General features: G+C 41.9%; 1 protein-coding gene across 1 annotated transcript in view; it reads right to left on the bottom strand.

The window, feature by feature from the left end:
* Positions 1-13309: 13309 nt before the first annotated feature.
* DMBT1 (deleted in malignant brain tumors 1) overlaps positions 13310-19013 on the bottom strand; it is a 92766-nt gene continuing 87062 nt past the window's right edge. Inside the window, 1 exon segment of the mRNA XM_053308984.1 lies at positions 13310-13449. Coding sequence (XP_053164959.1) covers positions 13310-13449 — 140 coding nt within the window.

Here is a 19013-nt window from a genome sequence, read left to right on the forward strand (position 1 = left end):
GCTTTTTAATGTTTCACCTGTTGCTTATATCTGGTAGGTTCTCTAGTTTTTACAATTCTTTGTTTTTAGTTTTTTTAAATAACTTTTCATTTGGGATTTTAAAACCTGTAATTCTGATTGTGGTTTTAGCTTGGATTTTTAACTGGTTTATCTTAATTTGGTTAATTTTATTAGTCTGATTTTACATTGTAACTATTTTATATGTGTTGTGAGCCACCTGAGCAGTGGTGTACTGGAGGTAAAGTAAAGTGTGCCGTCGAGTTGGTGTAGACTCCTGGCAACCACAGAGCCCCGTGGTTGTCTTTGGTACGAGGTATAGATATTTTAAATGAATAAAAACAAATCCCATCCTCCACCCCAAAATGGCCCCTTCTTGAAACTGCACCATAGTTTCAATAATTCTCGCTTCAATAATGCTTTCACCAATTTGTCTGAGAAGAGGTTGGGCTATTTCAGCCCACTGCTTGATCCCTTTTTTAAAAGGTTGTTCCACTGGCTAAGCCACCTAATGGTGCAGTGGAGAGATGACTTGACTATCAAGCCAGAGGCTGCCAGTTCGAATTCCCTCTAGTATGTTTCCCAGACTATGAGAAACATCTATATCGGGCAGCAGCAATATAGGAAGATATGGAAAGTAATCATCTCACACTGGGCGGGAGATGGCAATGGTAAACCATGCCTGTATTCTACCAAAGACAACCACAGGTCTCTGTGGTTGCTAGGAGTCGATACTGATTCAATGGCACACTTTACCTTTTACCTTTACACTGGCTAACTTCCAGTCATCCAGTAAGCAGACCAATTTTAGTTACAAGTTGCATATTTTTGCTACATCTACTGTACAATGTCATATTTGAATTCTTAAAGAACTCTCAAGTGTTCTTACGTCTCAGGCCTCCCAAATGTTAAGTATTTTTAGGAGACCAAACACACAGGGTCAAGAATGCAGTCAATATGATGTGTAGTTTGGCCCTCACTCTTACCCATCTCACAAGATTGCTGCATAGAAGTTGAGTCCCACCACAGCATCCCTCCAGTGGCTATGGCTGGTGTTTCCCTTGTGTTTCTTCTTAGAGCGTGAGCCCCTGGGGGAGAGGGAACCACCACCTCCTCCTTGGAAAACCACTCTGAGAATTTTTCATTGAAAACCGGTATATAAATAGTAGTAATAGTGGTACTAGTGGTTAAACATTAACTTTCTTAACGACACTGACTCCGTGAAACAACTTTACCTTTATATTAACTCTGATGGATTACAAAAGAACTTTAAAGAACTTTTAAAAGAACTTAAAAAAAAGAACTTCTTTAAAGTGTGCTCATGTTTATTGGCAACATTTAAATGTATACGAGTGTTCCTTTTGGTCAGGAGTTTTCACGCTCTTTTTGTGGGAAGACACTAAGGCCTAGCTTTCAAGAACAGCAGGTTTTTGTTTTTTTTAAATCCCCCAAAGCAGTTAATAATGAAATAACCAATAAAATAACATATAACGAGCACTGTTGCTTATTTCCACTTCTGGTCTATTAACTGCAATAAACTTGTAATCCAGTAATCTTTTGTAAGAGGCTCCAAAGGCTCTAGGTAGATATCCTTGAGATACCAATGAAGTGGGATTCTTTGAATGTATAATGGTACATTCAATGGTAGTATTGTAACCTTAATGCTTCCAAATGTCTCTGCAAATATTTGGCTTCAATCCATTATGCACTTATTGCAAGTTACTCTTCTTCAGGACTAATACACTGTATGGAGTTTGTGAAGTACAGCTTTTATGTGTTATATCTTAATCGTAGTTAAAAAAAATTCTGGTGTAGAGCAGTGAATAATAGTGTGAGCTGGGAAACTCCAATGTTAAATCCCTTAGAAGTAGAAGGAGTTGTGACTGTTTTGAGGGAGTATTCTTAAAGCTGAGAAATGTCCTACTCTTTTTGCTCAAGCCATTCCTTCCCTCATCATCGCCACCAAGTTCCATTAGCTCTTGCCACCCTTCTGTTAATTTCTTAGGTTTAGGTTAATTTCTTAGGGGCTTAGGTTTTTCCCTCTTCAGATTGCTGGTATACTGATCATATCTGCAGGTCACCTTAAATCTTCTGGTACCTCCCACTTGCCCTTAGGTGCTCCTGTTTGCAGACCCCCATGTTTCAGTGTACACAATTCTGGAGGGTCTCGAGATCATTTATGTGGCACAGAAGGCCACAATACAGATGTAGAGCTGGTCTTGTGGTAGCAAGCATGACTTGTCCCCCTTAGCTAAGCAGGGTCTGCCCTGGTTGCATATGAATGGGAGACTTGATGTGTGAGCATTGTAAGGATATTCTCATTAGGGGATAGAGCCGCTGTGGGAAGAGCAGAAGCTTCCAAGTTCCCTCCCTGGGATCTCCAAGATAGGGCAGAGAGAGATTCCTGCCTGCAACCTTGGAGAAGCCACTGCCAGTCTGCGTAGACAATACTGAGCTAGATGGATCTATGGTCTAACTCAATATATGGCAGCTTCCTATGTTCCTTTAAAAAAAAAAGATAGGTGAGCTGGTCTTGTGGTAGCAAGTATGACTTGTCCCCTTAGCTAAACAGGGCCCACCCTGGTTGCATATGAAAGGGAGACTAAAAGTGTGAGCACTGTAAGATATTCCCCTCAGGGGATGAAGCTGCTCTGGGAAGAACAGAAGGTTCCAAATTCCTTCCCTGGCATCTCCAAGATAATAAGGCTGAGAGAGATTCCTGCCTGCAACCTTGGAGAAACTGCTGCCCGTCTGTGTAGATATCTGAGCTTGCTAGACCAATCGTCTGACTCAGTATATGGCAGCTTCTTATGTTCCTAACGGAATGGAGCAGGGTGTGTGTGTGTGTGTGTGTGTGTGTGTGAGTCCCTAGGCCCCTGAGAGAGGGGTCTCCACCAGGTTGCTCTTTGCTTTCTTCTCACATCTCTGTGAAGAAGAAGGCAGAGAGCAAGGGCCCATCTTCACTTTTTGTCCCAGGGCCCTCTCCAGCCTTGCTACACACCTGGTTGAGAACATGATAGTGGGGGTAGGAAAACCCAGTTCCAAAACTGGAGCTGCTGCCATGGTGCTTCAAATCCAAGCTAAAGACTGCTGGAAAATACTCTCTATCTAAACCATGGATTCCTTGTATTGTTGAAAGAACTACAGTAGCTACGCAACCTTACTGTTACTCTCAGGAAACCAATCAAATTTCTCGCATAGCTGCTTCACAGGCTCAAGAAAAGGAGTGATTCTTAAGTTACTTGTGTGAATATGCTGGTGTGTGGTCTTACCATATTGTACAGTCCTCTCACATGAAGGGTTCTGACCTCATGACTGGACTTTAGCTGAGGAGAAATAGACATGTAGAAGTGGTAATCACAAGGCTGAGGTAATAAAAAGCCCATTACATTCCAATCTATCATGAAGGATAGTAAGGTTGCCAACTCTTGACTAAAGCTATTCCTGAACATTTTATTTCATTTTTCCCCATTACACAATATCAGGTCATCAAAAATCCTCAGGACTGCTTCCAATAGTCTCCTGGAGATTGATACCAATGCCTAGAGACTCCAGGTCAGTCCTGGAGGGGTGGTATGGTAACCTTCCACTAGTGGGGTATTTAGGAATCAGCATAAATCTCCAGGTGACTATGAAATCATCAACCCTGGGTAAGTCAATATTATGACTTGATATTGTGAAAAACATTGGAAAAAATACTTGGGGCGGGGGGGGGTGATATACAAGAAGAACTTCAGTCAGAATGGGCAACCCTGTATGGAGTGCTGAACTAGATAGAACTTGGATCTAATCCAGGAAGACTTTTTGTATGTTCTTATCAGACCCCTAGGTCTCCACAAGACCATAAGCATAAGGTCTGAAATGTTTAATCTGTACATAAAAATGGTGTCTCTATTGGATTTAAGAACTGGGGCTTACCCCCGCCACTCTTTCTGTCCACCAAACTCTTATGAGCATGGTGACTGTATTTTGTTAGTAACTAGCCTGAGATCAGATGGTTATGGCAGCAGAATTTAATTTGATTAAAGATTTTATGGAGAAGAAAATTGCAAATGTGAAGAACAATCAATAATGCACTTTCTGGCATTCTGCACAGGCATTACACTCCCTATTAAAAACAAAAGTGCTTCATTATTAATCCAGATAAATCTAAATCAGCAAAAGTGGGAAGAGAAGCAAGTGACATCAAGACTGACCTTTGTGGTATTTGCATGTTCATTAACAATTTCCTTTAATAACATCTTCTTTCAAAACATCCGTTAAACCTATTTATTCAACAAAGGGAGCTTGGTTAAAGTTTAGTTGATTGGCATGCATGGGTTTCATGAGTGGTATTGCTCAGTGTAGGAAATCCTGAGAACTCCCTGCCCTTTCTTTCCTTCCAATCCATCAGTTCATTTCAACACTGTTGATTACATATTTCATTCATTTCATGAATACAATGGCCAGTAGACAATTTCTTACTTCTTAGTGTTTGGATTATAGTCTTACATTGAGCAATTCCATCATATAAGAGAAAGACAAGCTACTAGGGTTGTGTGTTTTTTTCTTCCTGTTTTGTTTTTGGCCCGAATCCAAAACACCCCCATTTTGTTCTTTGTTCAAAATTGCAAAATCTGAAACATTTTGGATTTTAAAAAATGGCCCCGGGGGGAAACTAGTGGGTGGAGGTGGTAGTTCCCAATGGGTGGAAACTACCACCCAACTTTCAGAGGAACTGGGCAAAGGGCTGATTTTTGGTGAATTTTTGAAGTATTGGATTTTTCCCATAGGGAAGAATGGAGGTTTCAGCAAATGTATAGCTTCATGGTGGGGGGAAAGGGGTGCCCCAGAGCAGAGTAGGGTGGGTGGTAGTGCCCAGTGGGGGCAAGGAAGCTGCCAGAATTATTTCAAAGGAATTGGGCAGAGGGCTGATTTTTAAAGATGTAATGGAGTTTGCATGTCTGTAAAGTTCTTCCTCATAGGGAATGATGGACCTCCATAATTCCTGCCCCATAACTGCACTTGGGGGTCAAAAGGGTGTCCCAGAGCGAGTGGTGGTGTAGAGCACATAAGGTGCCAACCACCCCCATGGGTTGCTAACCCATGAGGTACAGGGTTCTGTTGTTTCTGAGATGTTATGAGTGTAGATTCTGATTCTCTGGTAGCATAAGAGAGTGGATTCATGGTTTGTTGTTGAAAATCTCATATGCTACCAGAGAATCTACACTCAGAACACCTCAGAAACAACAGAATCCAGCACCCCATGGGTTAGCAACGCATGGGGGCGGTTGGCACCCTATGTGCACTACACCACCACGCACCCCCGGCCACCCCAGTGCCCCCCAGGTGGAATTATGGGTCTGCTGAAACCTCCATTATTCCCTGGTGGGGGGGGGGAACCTTAAAGAAGCATAAACTTCAACAATTCCTAAGAAATCAGCCCTTTGCCCTATTCCTTTGAAATCCGGGTCCCCCTTCTTCAATCTTTCTGTGAAAAAAATAGGACTTGACTGCTCAAGAATCCCTGCTTGGGGCTGCCTTTTAAACCTGACCCTGGGCACTCCCACCCACACCAAATGTTTCCCTCCCGCCACTGTGTTGAGGTCCCCTGCTTATGTTGCCACCTGGAATGTTTGTGATTGTGAACATACATTGTTGTCACTTCCTTCACTTAGAGCCTATGCTGTCATCCCATCTCCTTTCCCTTCTGCTTGCCAGATGGTGGGAACAAGTGACAGAGTAGGGAGAAGGAATGCCCCTGTGTGACTTGAGAGGCTTATAAGTCTGGGATGGGACGTGGTGGTGTCTCTGTTGCTGGGCAACTCTATAGCTGGATAGGTGACAGGAAGGGAAGGGCTGGTGCTTGGAGAGGTGGCCAGCAAGAGCGGCCATGTTTCTGACAACATTTGTGCCACCACCTCTATGACTGTCATTTGAAAATCAGCATGAAACCACAGTTATGGTTGTGTCTGGGATCAGATGTAACACTTTGGCATACAAACTTGAGGTCTCAGCAGTGAACCTTAGTGCAAACCAAAGGTTCACATTTGAGTTTGGTGAGGGAAATTGCAGGTGGCTTTTGGCTCAGAACTGCAGTTTCATGAATTTGGACATAATGGAGTTCCAACCTCTGCCCTGTTTCACTATGGTTTTATGTTATGTCTGAATTCAGCCTTGCTGTATGTCAGAGTTTTTGAATTATCAGACAATTGGGGTTTGGATCCTTGTGAAAACAGATGGGCTATAGAGATTGTGCAGAGGGCCTTCTCTGTTGCAGCCCCCTCCTTATGGAACACCCTGCCTCCTGAGATTCGTAATGCCACCTCCCTTCTGACCTTTAAGAGGCGTTGGAAAACTAATTTATTTTGCCAGGCTTTTAGGTATGTGTGTGTCCCCTCTTGTAGCTGTTGTTTTGATAGATGTAAATTTCCTCCAGTCTTTGGAAGTCAGGTGGTCAATACATTTGCTCTCTCTCTACACACACACACACACACACGGTTGAGATCTGAAGACATGTATTTTCCTGCTTCCATTTGTTGTCCCAAAACATGAGCTGTTCTTTTCTTCCATTATTTTGAGTCATAAGGATTTGGTATTTTAGATATACTGTTATGAGTTTAAGTGTTCACTAGATGGCACTGCTCAGTAGAAGAAGAAAAAATCTTGTGTGCTCTAGGAAATCCAGAGAATTAAAACTCTCTTTTGAATCTGTTAAATCCATGCAAGCTTATGCTGAAACAAATGAGGTTATCTTCAAGGAGCTACAGGACTCTTTACCATTTTTTGATTACTCATATATGAACAATAGCTACCACACCTTTTGCACCTTAACTTCACTTCTACAAGGACTAGAGCTTAGCTTAGAAAGAAAGAAAGAAAGAAAGAAAGAAAGAAAGAAAGAAAGAAAGAAAGAAAGAAAGAGAAAGCTCGGAACCTGGGCAAGCTAATGGGCTGGCCGGGTACGAACATGCTTAAAATCAGGTAAATACCCAAAAATCAAGGGGAGGTGGCAGCCTTATTGAGTTGGTAGAAGGTCTAGGAAAGTGCTGCTGCTAACCTTCTTGAACAGCTCAAGAGAGTTAGAAGAAAGACTTTTGTGAAGTATCCAATTCATATGTTACTGTAGTGGTATAGGAGTTTCTTCCCTCAAGGCTTCTTTGGAAATTGTTCCCCCTTCCAGCAAGCTGGGCAGCATTCACTTGCGGGAAAACCATGTCATTGGTCCACCCTTGTGATTCCTTTCCATTTCCATGTTATTAGAGAGGTGTGGAGAGTACTGAGGTTTCTTCTGTATTAAATATGTGAGACTGTAATTATCTTAGTCATACAGGGAAATTTGTGAAAAATGTAAACCCAATTTTTCCCCATATGAAAGAACACTGTGGATTTTTTTTTTGCGGGGGGGTGGGTCTACTAGGTATGTTTTTAAGTCAACATTTAAATAAATGTTAAGAGCATTGGAAACAATCTAATGAAAATAAAGGCAGTTCTGAGTATATTTATTCAACCATTTTTGACAGGGGGGAAAGTTTCCCGGTTCATGAAAGAAGGGATCATGTTAAAAGGATTGCATTACCTACCTAAAAGCAGTTGCCATCTTGTTCACTCTGGCATAAACATTTATGGGAATAAATTATAACAGAAAACTGGAATCTAAGTATTCAATGAAGCGATACGATCGCGTAAGGTGGCCACTCTCTTTTGTGAGGAGGAAGCAGACTATCATGGAGCCCTCCCTGGGTGGCTGGATCAGCTGCCCAGATGATTACCAGCTCCATTACAGAGCCAGTTGGGGCGGCAGGGTTCAGGGGCCTCCTGGCCCCCAGAAGACCCATAAGGCACAGCGTGAGTGCACAGTGTCTTTTGGGGAGACTCCCGACATTGGGAGGCTTGTTGTAGCCTCCCAGGAGAGAGGCTACTCATGAGTCAGTGTGGCGAGCACCCAAAACCCGGGTTTATCAGTGGATTCTGTAAGCAGGCTAGCCGCCGCTGGGAGCTGTTCCGCTCCCGTTGCTATTCACGATCGGGAGAAATCGGGCTAGGCTTCCCTAGCCCAGTTTTTGCCAGTCATGGGAATAGCTTAACAGTTTTTAATTAAGCCTACTTTTAAGTAAGCTGCTTAGTACAGAACTGCAATGCTAAAATGTGTGACAGCAATTATATGATTGTATTTCAACACCAGTTTCATAGAGGAAAAGAACAGAGTTTGAATATTAGAGAGGTTGGAGATATAACTCAAGCACTTGTTTATCCTACTGACTACTAGAGGCTTTAGGAGTAGAGGTAGTAAGTTAGGGAACCTCTCTTGATTCTGCTCTTTTGTCTCTGCTCTTGAGCCCACCTGATCGATAGACTCATGTTCTCAGGATACTGTTGGAGATGGACTTCCAGTGCATCGACCTTTTGCACCAACTATCCTAATGACCACTAGGGGCATTGGGAGTAGAGATAGCGAATAAAGGTCTCTGTGATTGTTCTACCTGTCTCTACTCTATGACCCCTGATCTGACTCTTCCGCACTTCCTCTGCTGAGTCACAATCCTTCCTTTCCTCCTAGAGAGCAGATAGAAACATCTCTCTCTCTCTCCTTACCTATCCATTATGTAGTCCTTTAGATTAGATTTAGGTCTTTCCTATCCAAATGTATTTAACCAATAAATATTTAGTATTTAGTTCTACAAGGATCTTCATGTGTTTTCTCTAAATAGCTGCAACAACTAAACCATCCTCTGCTACCTACTATGTAACTGGAGTATGTGCTCATTCCTTAGTGCTCTGCTGTTTTACCTATCGAGGGTAAACATTGTTTTTATTTAGGACAGAAACATTAATGTGAAAAATACTGTTATGTTTCTTTCTGAAAGAACATTCTTTCCCAGAAATGTCCTTTGTTGTTCATTTTCACTAGATAGATATTGGTGTCACCAGTGTTACCTTTTCTCACATGGTTGTTGTGAAAACTAAATGCCATAAAACAGCAATAGCAAATAACAATACATTTTTGCTACAAGCTTGTGAATATGAAACAGAGGACCTCCCCAGAATACTGAGAGCTGAAACCTATATTATTGATAAGCCTTTATTTAAAAGTTAACAGTTACAAAATCAAAACCGAGCACTGAAGAAGCCCATGATGAAACAGTATGGATTAAACTTGGGTATCCCAAATCTTCATCACCGTGTGCACATATTGTTCCCATATTTACCCCACCTCCCTTTCCCCCTCCTTCCTCTGAAGCCTCCCTGAATCAATGTTGCACCTGTGGGATAGCCTAACATATCTCATTACCATGGTGGTGGGAAGATGCAAGAATTCAGATACTACAGAGAAGCATGGAACTGGAAACTATGAGCCACATATAGCAAATATTCCCTCCACTTCTTTGCAAGTCCAAAGCTGTTCGGGAACCCATGAGAAACTTACCAGGTCTGAAAGTTTACACTACACCTGTGAAGAGAGAACACAACAATAGCATTGTTAATTTGGGCAAGATGTTGAAGGCAATAATTCATTTTGTTTGCCTGTCATACAGATACTGTAGAACTTTAATGTTGCAATAACCTCAGGAACTGAGTTTGTTATATTTCAGATTATCATAATTACTGTATTTACCTGAATCCAAGACTAGTCCCCTCCTTTGATATTAGAAATTGAGGGGTCATTTTAAATGCAGAGTGTTGTTCCTTTTGGGTAAATGCAGGTATAACCTGTATAAAAACAGAAGTTAAATACAGATATAATAACCTGTATTTAACCTCTATTTTTTAAGGCTCATCTTAAATTCAGGGATATCTTCTATCTGGGTAAATATGGTACAGAACTTGATTTTAGGTTTTATTGGTTTGTTAGATTCCTTGAAAAATTTATGCTTAATTCTTTCTAATCCTGAACTTTCTTCTTCAAGCTGCACTTTGCCTCCTGAATTTACTGTTCTCTGCTATGCTGAATATCTTTGCCATGTCCTTTTTGCTTCCTCTCCAAATAGATTCTGCGATTCTTTAGCAGCCATTTGACATGAGCACAAGGGTACCTTTGTGATTTTTTGTAGAAAGGGTGGACAACAAAGTTACAGCAATAGAAGGAGGGATAACATTCACACAAACTTTCTAGATATACTCCATAGACCACAAACAACAATATTTTATTGTTTATTGTGTATCTTACACAGTTGTAAGATACTCTAACCTTTTTAAAAAATGAGAATCCTCTGCTCTGGTTCTTTTCTGCTCTGCTCTCTTTCCCTCTGTTACTCCTCCACTCAATAAAGAAGACAGATGCTTAGCTCTGGTTCTACCAGACATTTTACCTTGTGCAGATAGATATCAGCTGGGAGTGGGGAAATGTCCTTGCCAGCTGGCATCATGATCCCAACTGGGAATAAACCTCCCTCTGCTCCGGTTCTCTTCTGCTCTGCTCTGCTCTGTCTTCCTCTGTTACTCCTCCACTCAGAATTGCAATTGAAAAGTTAGGGTATAGCCCAGATATCTGTAGCTTTCTCCTGAAGCACTAATAGCGGCTGCTGGGAAGTTTATTAATATAAACTTAATATAATTATTAATATAAGCAAAGCAGCATGAAGGGATATGATTAAACGGGCCGGTACCAATTCTCTAATAAGTTTCAGAGCAAGCACTACACAATCACACAAAAGTGTTCTTTAAAACCAATCTTCCTACCAGGGCGCTTTCTAGATCAGCTGCTTAAAAGTGGCTAAAAATGCCTCATTTGGGCAAATCACATTCAAAATGTAAAACCTGCAGGGGGAGCAGTCTCACAAAAACTAACAACCCGAAAAAACAACAACTTTTTAATGCTGGATAAACGACGTAATAGCACTAAATCGCAGCAATTAAATTTGAAACAAGGCATCCGAAATATGAACGCTGCTGTCAGCGTCAGGACTGTGGTGTCACAACACAGGAAGTGTGGAAGCACACTCCAGTGTGGAAGTGTGGAAGCACACTTCAGTGATACGTCGTGACCCCGTTGCAGGGTCTAATCTGGAAAGTGCCTAGACGTGCTTCCTTCTTGTTCAAAAAACAATGTGCAGAACTGGTGTGAGCAGGTAGAGTAGAGACTGGGGGTTCATCCATTCAAAAGAAGTGACAAAGGGGAGAGTTAAGAGCAGCCAGCCTCTGCCCACTTTCCCTCTCTCTTTTTCTTTTCACAGCTACATTGCCTCCATTATTTGGTCCTAAATGTAGGTATGCAGTCGGCATGATTTGGCCTTCCTAGTGCCCCAGAAATAAAGAAAAGAAATTGCAAAGGGCTAAGAATGGCAATACCAGTCTAACTAAGGAAAGGGCTGGATGAAGAGCCACCATGGTCTGATAAGGGCATAGGCACTAAATCAGCAAGCCTGCTTGAGGGGATAAGCAGATCTGGCAACAATGTGAGTTGCTGATGCTTTTCTGGGGGTAGTCTCCCTTCTCACAGAAGCAAAAACAATGAATAATTGTTTTTAATCCCAGAATAATTGCTGGAGCATCTCCAATCATTTACTAATAAAGTTAGTCAAAACTACCAGCCTATTGTTGGTACAGTTACCTGAATAGGAGCAATGGGTAGCACTAGCCCTAACTCAGCCAAACTTCTGTTTTTAGCCATTTTCAGAATGGGCAGCCCCATCTAACCTGCCCCTCAGGGCAAAAAATCCCTATAAAGGACGGTGCTTTTGCCTTAGTCTGTGTGATCCATGTGGGGGGGGGGAGAGAAACTGCAAAGCATTTGTGCTTTCCCCCTTGTGCCCTAGATACCTCCATGTGCCCCAAGTTTGTCCTACAGACTTTGGTTGGATAGTTCCTGGGGTATCTTCCTTAAATCTGTTTCTGCTGGGGGAAATGGTGGCTCTGAGGTGCTTTTTCATAATGCCAGAAATCCTGCTGACTTAGCTCCCTTTCCCCTTCCCTGCCACTTCCACTGAGGTTGAGTTATCCCTGAAGTGGGTCAGCATGAAACCCCATACTTTTATTCTGGACTACCCGGGCAACTCAAGCCAGCTCCAGAACTTACTGCAAAACTTATCCATCCCTTTTCTCCCCTTGGTTAGCTGACAACTTTGAAATCAGCATTCACCACCCACTTAGAAGCTAGGAGAAGTATATTGATTGTAACTCGATCTCTATCATTGCTTTTGCTGTCATCTTCATCTCTCTCCTGCTCTTCTCTATGCTAGGGTAATCTCAATCTTGCATTCATTGGTGCTCTGCTTAAGGATGAGCATCTTGAAGTTTGCCACTTCTGTCTGGCGCTCCAAGAGGTTGCTAATGGCTGCTTTGTCTTGTGTACTTATGTTCTTTAATAAACGTAATCTCCCTCCCACCGAAGAAATCTGCCCTAGGCTCCTTTGCTCTCTTTTGGGTACTTTAAATCTGATCTGCCTTTATCTACAATAACCATACTAAAACTTCTTATTGCTGTATCCATGTTTGTACCCAATTTGGGGCAATTTCCCCATTCCCATGCAGATCAAAGGCATAGTCACAGTGCATGATAATAACCACAGGCCTGAGCAAACATGGTAACAGGAAGCACTGAAAAGGAAAGAAGCAAATGAAAGAGTACTCCTTAAAGTGCTCAAAGAGTACTCCCCAAGTGGTATGTACCCCGTGCATTTTGGACTGCTCCTTTTGCTGTGGATTTTATGTATCTTTCAAACAAATGACATCCCTTAAATAAGGCTGTCAACAAGGATCCACAAGAGTCTCTGAAAAGAGAACAATCTGAAACACTCTGATCACATACAAAATTTTTGCGTTCACTTGTCCTCTACATGACTGGCCTGAAGCAAAATAATAGCCTTAGGGGCATATTGATGTTTCAGAGGGGTAATTATGAAAGTGCAAAGAAAGAGTCAATGCCTGTCTGTCCAAGTCCTCCCCACTCCCCACCCGGTATGGTTGTTTTTGCCAACCCCCCCCCCCAAAAAAAAACCACACACAAAAAACCACCCCACAACAACCCTCAGGCACCTCTGGTTGAAAGGTCTCCTCCAAAGTATGTGTTCGTATTATTGTATAGTTTTACATTCAGATTGATTTAAAGTAAGCTTGATACTCTGAGAGCACCAGTCACAGGTCTCCATGTAATGAGCAGAGGAACCAAAGACTCAAACCCTGCATTTGATTTAGAAGGAAGTTATACTGAACTATGAATACCTGAGCAGATGACACCAGCATCTTCATGATGGCCACAATTATGATTGCCCCAAGGTGCATGTGAACACAGAGTCAGGGAAGATTCATTTCCATGGCACTCTACATTATCAAGGACAATACTGCCTGAGCCTTGACCAAAGCGAGCGTTAGGTAGGGCTCTAATGCCTCGTCCTCATCCAAGTTCTCTGCATACCACATTTGCATCCTCCACATCCCAAAGGTCATCACAGACAGTTCCCCAACTGCCATCATGAAATACTTCAAGGCGGCCTTCGCACCTGCTGCTTCCATTAACCAGTCTCAATGAGCGCTCTTTAAAACAAGCAAAATATTAGTATCATTTTTAAAGAAAATGACATAAAATGTCTTGCATTTTTATATCAGGTAAAGCAGAAATAAATCTTGAACTAACTTGGATTACAAATACAATATATACTTCTTTTAAATGAAGCCTAAATATGAGTCAAGTAGTTGAAAAACTTTTTAAAATAGATGGTACATGAAACCTTTCCATTAACATTGAAATTGCAGGACATATCTTCTATAGCACGGGTTCTTAACCTGAGGTCCATGGGGTATATCCAAGAGCCAGTTTAAGACCAGGGTTAAGTAAAATTCATTTTGGCTCAAGCGCCATAAATCCAGGAAATCGGAACTAAGGTTGATGCCTTAACAGAAGTACCAGGTGATCAATCATGATTGGGGCAGAGCCACCATTGAGCGGACGGGTACAAGAACCCAGCTGTGAGCCACGGATGGGCTGCTCAAGCCTTCCATAGTTCATTCTCAGGCGGCATTTGTTGGCTGGGTGCATTTATTTACCTTTATCTCCCTGAAAGGAAGCGAAATAAATGCACCCAGTCAGCAAACTCTTGTTGGGAATGAGCTCTGGAAGGCTCCTGAGGGCCCTCCGGAAACCGGGCTAAGCCTCTTTTGTGAGTGATGTCACACACAAAGGGGGCATGGCCTGGTCACTGGAGGGCCTGTGCAAGCCTTCCAAAGCTCATTCCCAGCTGGTGTTTGCTGGCTGGGTGCATTTATTTTTCTTCCTTCCCTCCATCAAGGGAGAGAAAGGGAAATAAATGCACCCAGCCAGAAAATGCTGGCTGAGAATGAAATCCAGAGGACTTGTGCAGCCCTCCAGTGAACGGGCCATGCCCACGTGTGCGTAACATCACGTGATGCCAGTAAAATCAAGGGATGTCACTGGCACACATGGCACGGGCCACCGGTGATGGGGAAGAACTCGGGTCTTCGTTTCCTGGCTCCGCCACTGATAATGATAATGATGGTGTGCAACATGGCAAATTGTGCTTGTTTACAATTTGCTTTATGCACCCACATGGACACCCTGTGGCATCTTTGATAATGCCAGGCACTCCATCCTCCTCATCTTGAATTGGACCAAGGGAAGGTGTGGGAGCATGGAAGGCAAGTTTAACTGAGTACAGTTTCTGACATTGCACAAATCATTACGCTGATCACGTGGCACATCAGCTTCCAGTTTACCAGCTTTGTGGAGTTTGAGCCAAAATGAGATACCCCAAACACTGGTCTTAAACCAGCAGGTTTCTAATAAAATAGGTTTCTAATAAAATATCTAATAAAATAGATTAGCCTAGGAATACCTGAGCAGATGACCCCAGCGTCTTCATGATGGCCACAGTTGTGGGTTCCCCAGGGTGAGTGAGGGCAATGAGACAGGGAAGATTCATTTCCCCTGCACTGTACATCATCCAGGAAGATATTTCTTGAGCCTTGACCAAACCTTGCACTTCCTGGAGCAGACAGCGCAGCTCCACATCCAAGTTCTCTGCAGACTACATGTGCAGCATTCAAGTCCCAATTGTCATCACAGACTGTTCCCCAGCTGCCATCATGGTACACCTCAAGGCGGCCTTCACAATTCCTGCCTCCATTAACAAGGCACAAGGGAGCTTCATTGGAAAGTACAAAAAATATATAGCTTTTTAAAGTTACAGTCATCATGATTCCATTAGGTCTAGCTAAGCAAGATACAAAAAGTAAGTTGGAGCTCTGTATACATAGCTGAGCTACACTAAGCCTTGAAGGAAGCTGGTCATAGTGATGTGGTTAGCTAGATCTGCCACCAACACTTCACTTAATGAAAACTTCAAAGATAGGTTTGCAGGTGCTCCTCTAACTGCTCTGAATGGATCTTAATTCACAAGAAATATCTTCAGATATCTACAATAGGCTACTATCTGATCATGATCTGATTGATTGATTAAGTGCTGTCAAGTCAGTGTCAACTCTTAGCAACCACATAGCTAGATTCTCTCCAGGATGATCTGTCTTCAACTTGGCCTTTAAGGTCTCTCAATCGTGCATTCATTGCTGTTGTAATCGAGTCCATACACCTTGCTGCTGGTCGTCCTCTTCTTCTCTTTTCTTCAACTTTCCCCAGCATTATGGACTTCTGAAGGGAGCTGGGTCTTCACATAATGTGTCCAAAGTATAATAGTTTGAGCCTGGTCATTTGTGCCTTGAGTGAAAATTCTGGATTGATTTGTTCTAGGATCCATTTGTTTGTTTTGCTGGCTGTCCATGGTATCCTCAAAAGTCTTCTCCAGCACCAAAGTTCAAAAGCGTCAATGCTATTAAACTGGACTGGCCAGCTTTTCTCCTGCTTTTTAAATACTGGCTGCCGCTTTGCAGGCTGCAAAATCTTGCTCTCTCACACAGCAGGAAGAGACAATTCTTCGCAATCTTTAGCTAGGCTGGATATAGGGGTGGAGGAACTCTCTTTCTCCCCTGCTCAGTCTCCAGGGACTGAAGGACTCTTCTACACAGAGTGTGGAATGGGGAGGAATAGGAGGCAGAGAGCAAAGAGAGAGAGAGAGAGAGCTGGATTTGAATGAAATAAAGAGCGCAAAGAATGTATGTAGCTGGATGTGTGTTTTCTTGAGGGTCATCTAACAAGCGTGCTTCGGACAGCAAATGTGTCTGGACTGAAGAGCCTGGAGATGAATCCAGGCATGAGGCTCTGGGTGGTGGTGGATGGATTGAATCTCATTCCAGTTATTGGATGAGTCCTGAGAGTCCCATCCTGATCTCTCTCTCTCTCTCTCTCTCTCTCTCTCTCTCTCTCTCTGTCATCTATCCTAAAAGTTAAGTTCTGCTCTCCACCTCTAAATCATGGCATAGAAAAATCACATTGTAATTTTAACAGTTGAAAAATAATAAGCACAAAAAGAGAAAAGTTTTGTATTTGAGGAAAGAGGGGCATGTGAAATAATACAAATGGTCATGTGTAGCTTTGGAGCTGAATGAAGAAAATGTGGAGAGTACTACTGGAGAGTAGAGCAAGGTGTGGAATAAGCAGCTATTTCATGTTATTTGCGTATCACTTTAGCATCCAAATAAACTGTGTCTTTTAGGTTACTAAAACAATCCACACATTGTTAACTTGCAAAGATGTAGTCATTTTATTGCAAAATAATTAGAAGCAAAATAGTTTCACGTAATTTGACATTAACTTAGTGATATGGTTCTTCCTCTCTAATATACATAGTCAGAATTCTCATTCAGTGTAATATCCCTCCCCTCTCCTCAGGAGGTGCTTCAGATTATCATTCTTTTTCTATTTGGCTCCCACCATAATGGACTCAAATGCCCCTGTGCCTTCAACAAGCATATCCAGAGGCGCTCTTACCCCTGGACCTCTGGGCCCAAGTCCAGGGCCTCCACAGCCCCACGCCCCTTGGCCTCTTTAGTCTGTTCTGGGTAGTGTGGTCACCTGTCTGAGCATGATGATGCTTAATTTGCAGGGGAGGTGGGGGGCCTCCAAAGGCCTTTAGGTCCAGGCTCCAAAAGTACCTAGGTGCACCTCTGAGCATATCTTATAACAGTGTGGTGATGTCCAAGCTCATTCTGCGCCGCATCTCCTTCAGATAACCGCTTCCATTGAACAGAAAAAATAGTCACACAGAGAAAACATGATACTGAAATCACTCCCAGATCTCAGTTTAAAGCAATTATCCATACAGTAATGCCGTAATATCAGACAAGGCTTTAGTTGCTTTAATAATCAAGTGCTTGCTATCCGGTCAATCCACAATCTCATTAAATACAAATCCTACATATAGTAATTTTCATTCTATTTGAGTTCATTGAAACAAATAAAAGGTTGTTTTAAAAATGAAGTACTTCAGTTGAACTGGGTATTACACGTTAGATCATGTGGTGTAACAAAACTAATAACTTGGACAGCTGTATAGTCAAAATATACTCATTTTGTTTGTTCAGCTATTTCCACACCAAGGTTACAATAAACCATGACAGTTTTACTTTTTTAACTACTAAATATTCATTAAACATCATTAAAAAAACTCTTCATGAAATTAGTCAATGCATATCTGATGTATATAATTCACATGCATAATATGTGTATAGAATGACCACTATTCTGACTTTAATGACATCACATGATACAATACGTACAGGGTAGAAGCAAATGTTCTTTAACAAAAGGAAAGCCACTTTATAATGATATTAAACCAAAGCTGATGAACTAATTTAGCTAGAACTAATTTAGCTTTCAGAATTAATTGTCTTCAATTAATCCCTGGACTTAGTTAGACTTAACTGACTTGTGGCTACTAGTGATCATGCCTGTCTATTGATGAAGTGCATTTTAAGTGACTTTCTCAGAAGAAACCAATCACTTTCAGAAATACATACTACAGATGCCTTTTGGGATTTTGCACAGGATATGCTTAATGAAATTCCACATCCCAGATATATTGGGGTATATGATGGGCTTAGTATATTTGGTGGTAATTTTTTCTTCTCAGTTTACTTCTCAGAAGAAAGCCAGAGAGAACAAAGACCATGGCTGCCAATAGCACAGTGGCAACAGTCAGTGGGCTGAGAGCTTCACCCTTTTCCAGACTTTCACTTTTAACCAGCTCTGTAAATTAAAAAAATAAATTAGTTTGGAATGATTTGTTAGAATCTAAATTGCAGAGTAAGACATATTAAAAAAACTTCATTCAAGTGCAAGTTTATGGATTTGTTTAATATATTTATTCCCCATCCTTTAATTTCCCCCCTGGTAATTTCCAAGTTTGTAGTTTTTATATATAGTGGCTTAATATAAGAGAAATGGGGGTGGTAATGGACCCAACTGCACTGCTGCTAGGATCTAGCAAACACACCCATGCTGCTGCAGAGGCAGGTCTGTTGTGCTCCTACTAATTCTGCACAATGGCAGGTTGTGACAGTCCTTCCATTCAGAATATTGAAAGTATTGTTGCAGCCTGCAATTGCTCAGGAGTTAGTAGGAGCAGAAAGGACCAACCTCCCTAGGAATGTAGTTGTGTTGTTTATATCCTTGCAGCAGCACATGTGGGTCTGTAACTGGGCCTGTTCCTTGCCTCAGTATGTAAGCCACCGTTTACATTTATATATGATATATGAGCATTTGCTGCCCTTTATCCTGGGAGCCCAGGGTGGTGAACAAACAACTTATTACAACAATCAGAAAATGGCACAGCAAAATGTACAAATCAATAGACAAACAGGTACACTACAAAACCAAATTAAAAAGGCAGCTGGAGGACAACAAATGGCTAGCCAAAGGCTTGAGGGGAAAGGGCAGACTCCAAAAGGCAGCGGGTGCAGAAGCATGCAGATCTCACCTGGGAGCTAGTTCCATAACCTTGGGGACAATTATGTTCATTCATAAGTATAGCTAGTCAACTAGCTAGCTAGTTTAAATGTTCATCATTTTAACCACATAAAATGACAATTCCCAGGAGTGAATCATCTATTTCAGAGCAAATACTGCAGAATCACCATTTAACTTCTCAAACAATACTTTTCAAAGGAACCAGTTCACACATTCCTCTACA

The sequence above is a fragment of the Hemicordylus capensis genome, chromosome 3 (genome assembly GCF_027244095.1).
Source record: "Hemicordylus capensis ecotype Gifberg chromosome 3, rHemCap1.1.pri, whole genome shotgun sequence".
Lineage (NCBI taxonomy): Eukaryota > Metazoa > Chordata > Lepidosauria > Squamata > Cordylidae > Hemicordylus > Hemicordylus capensis.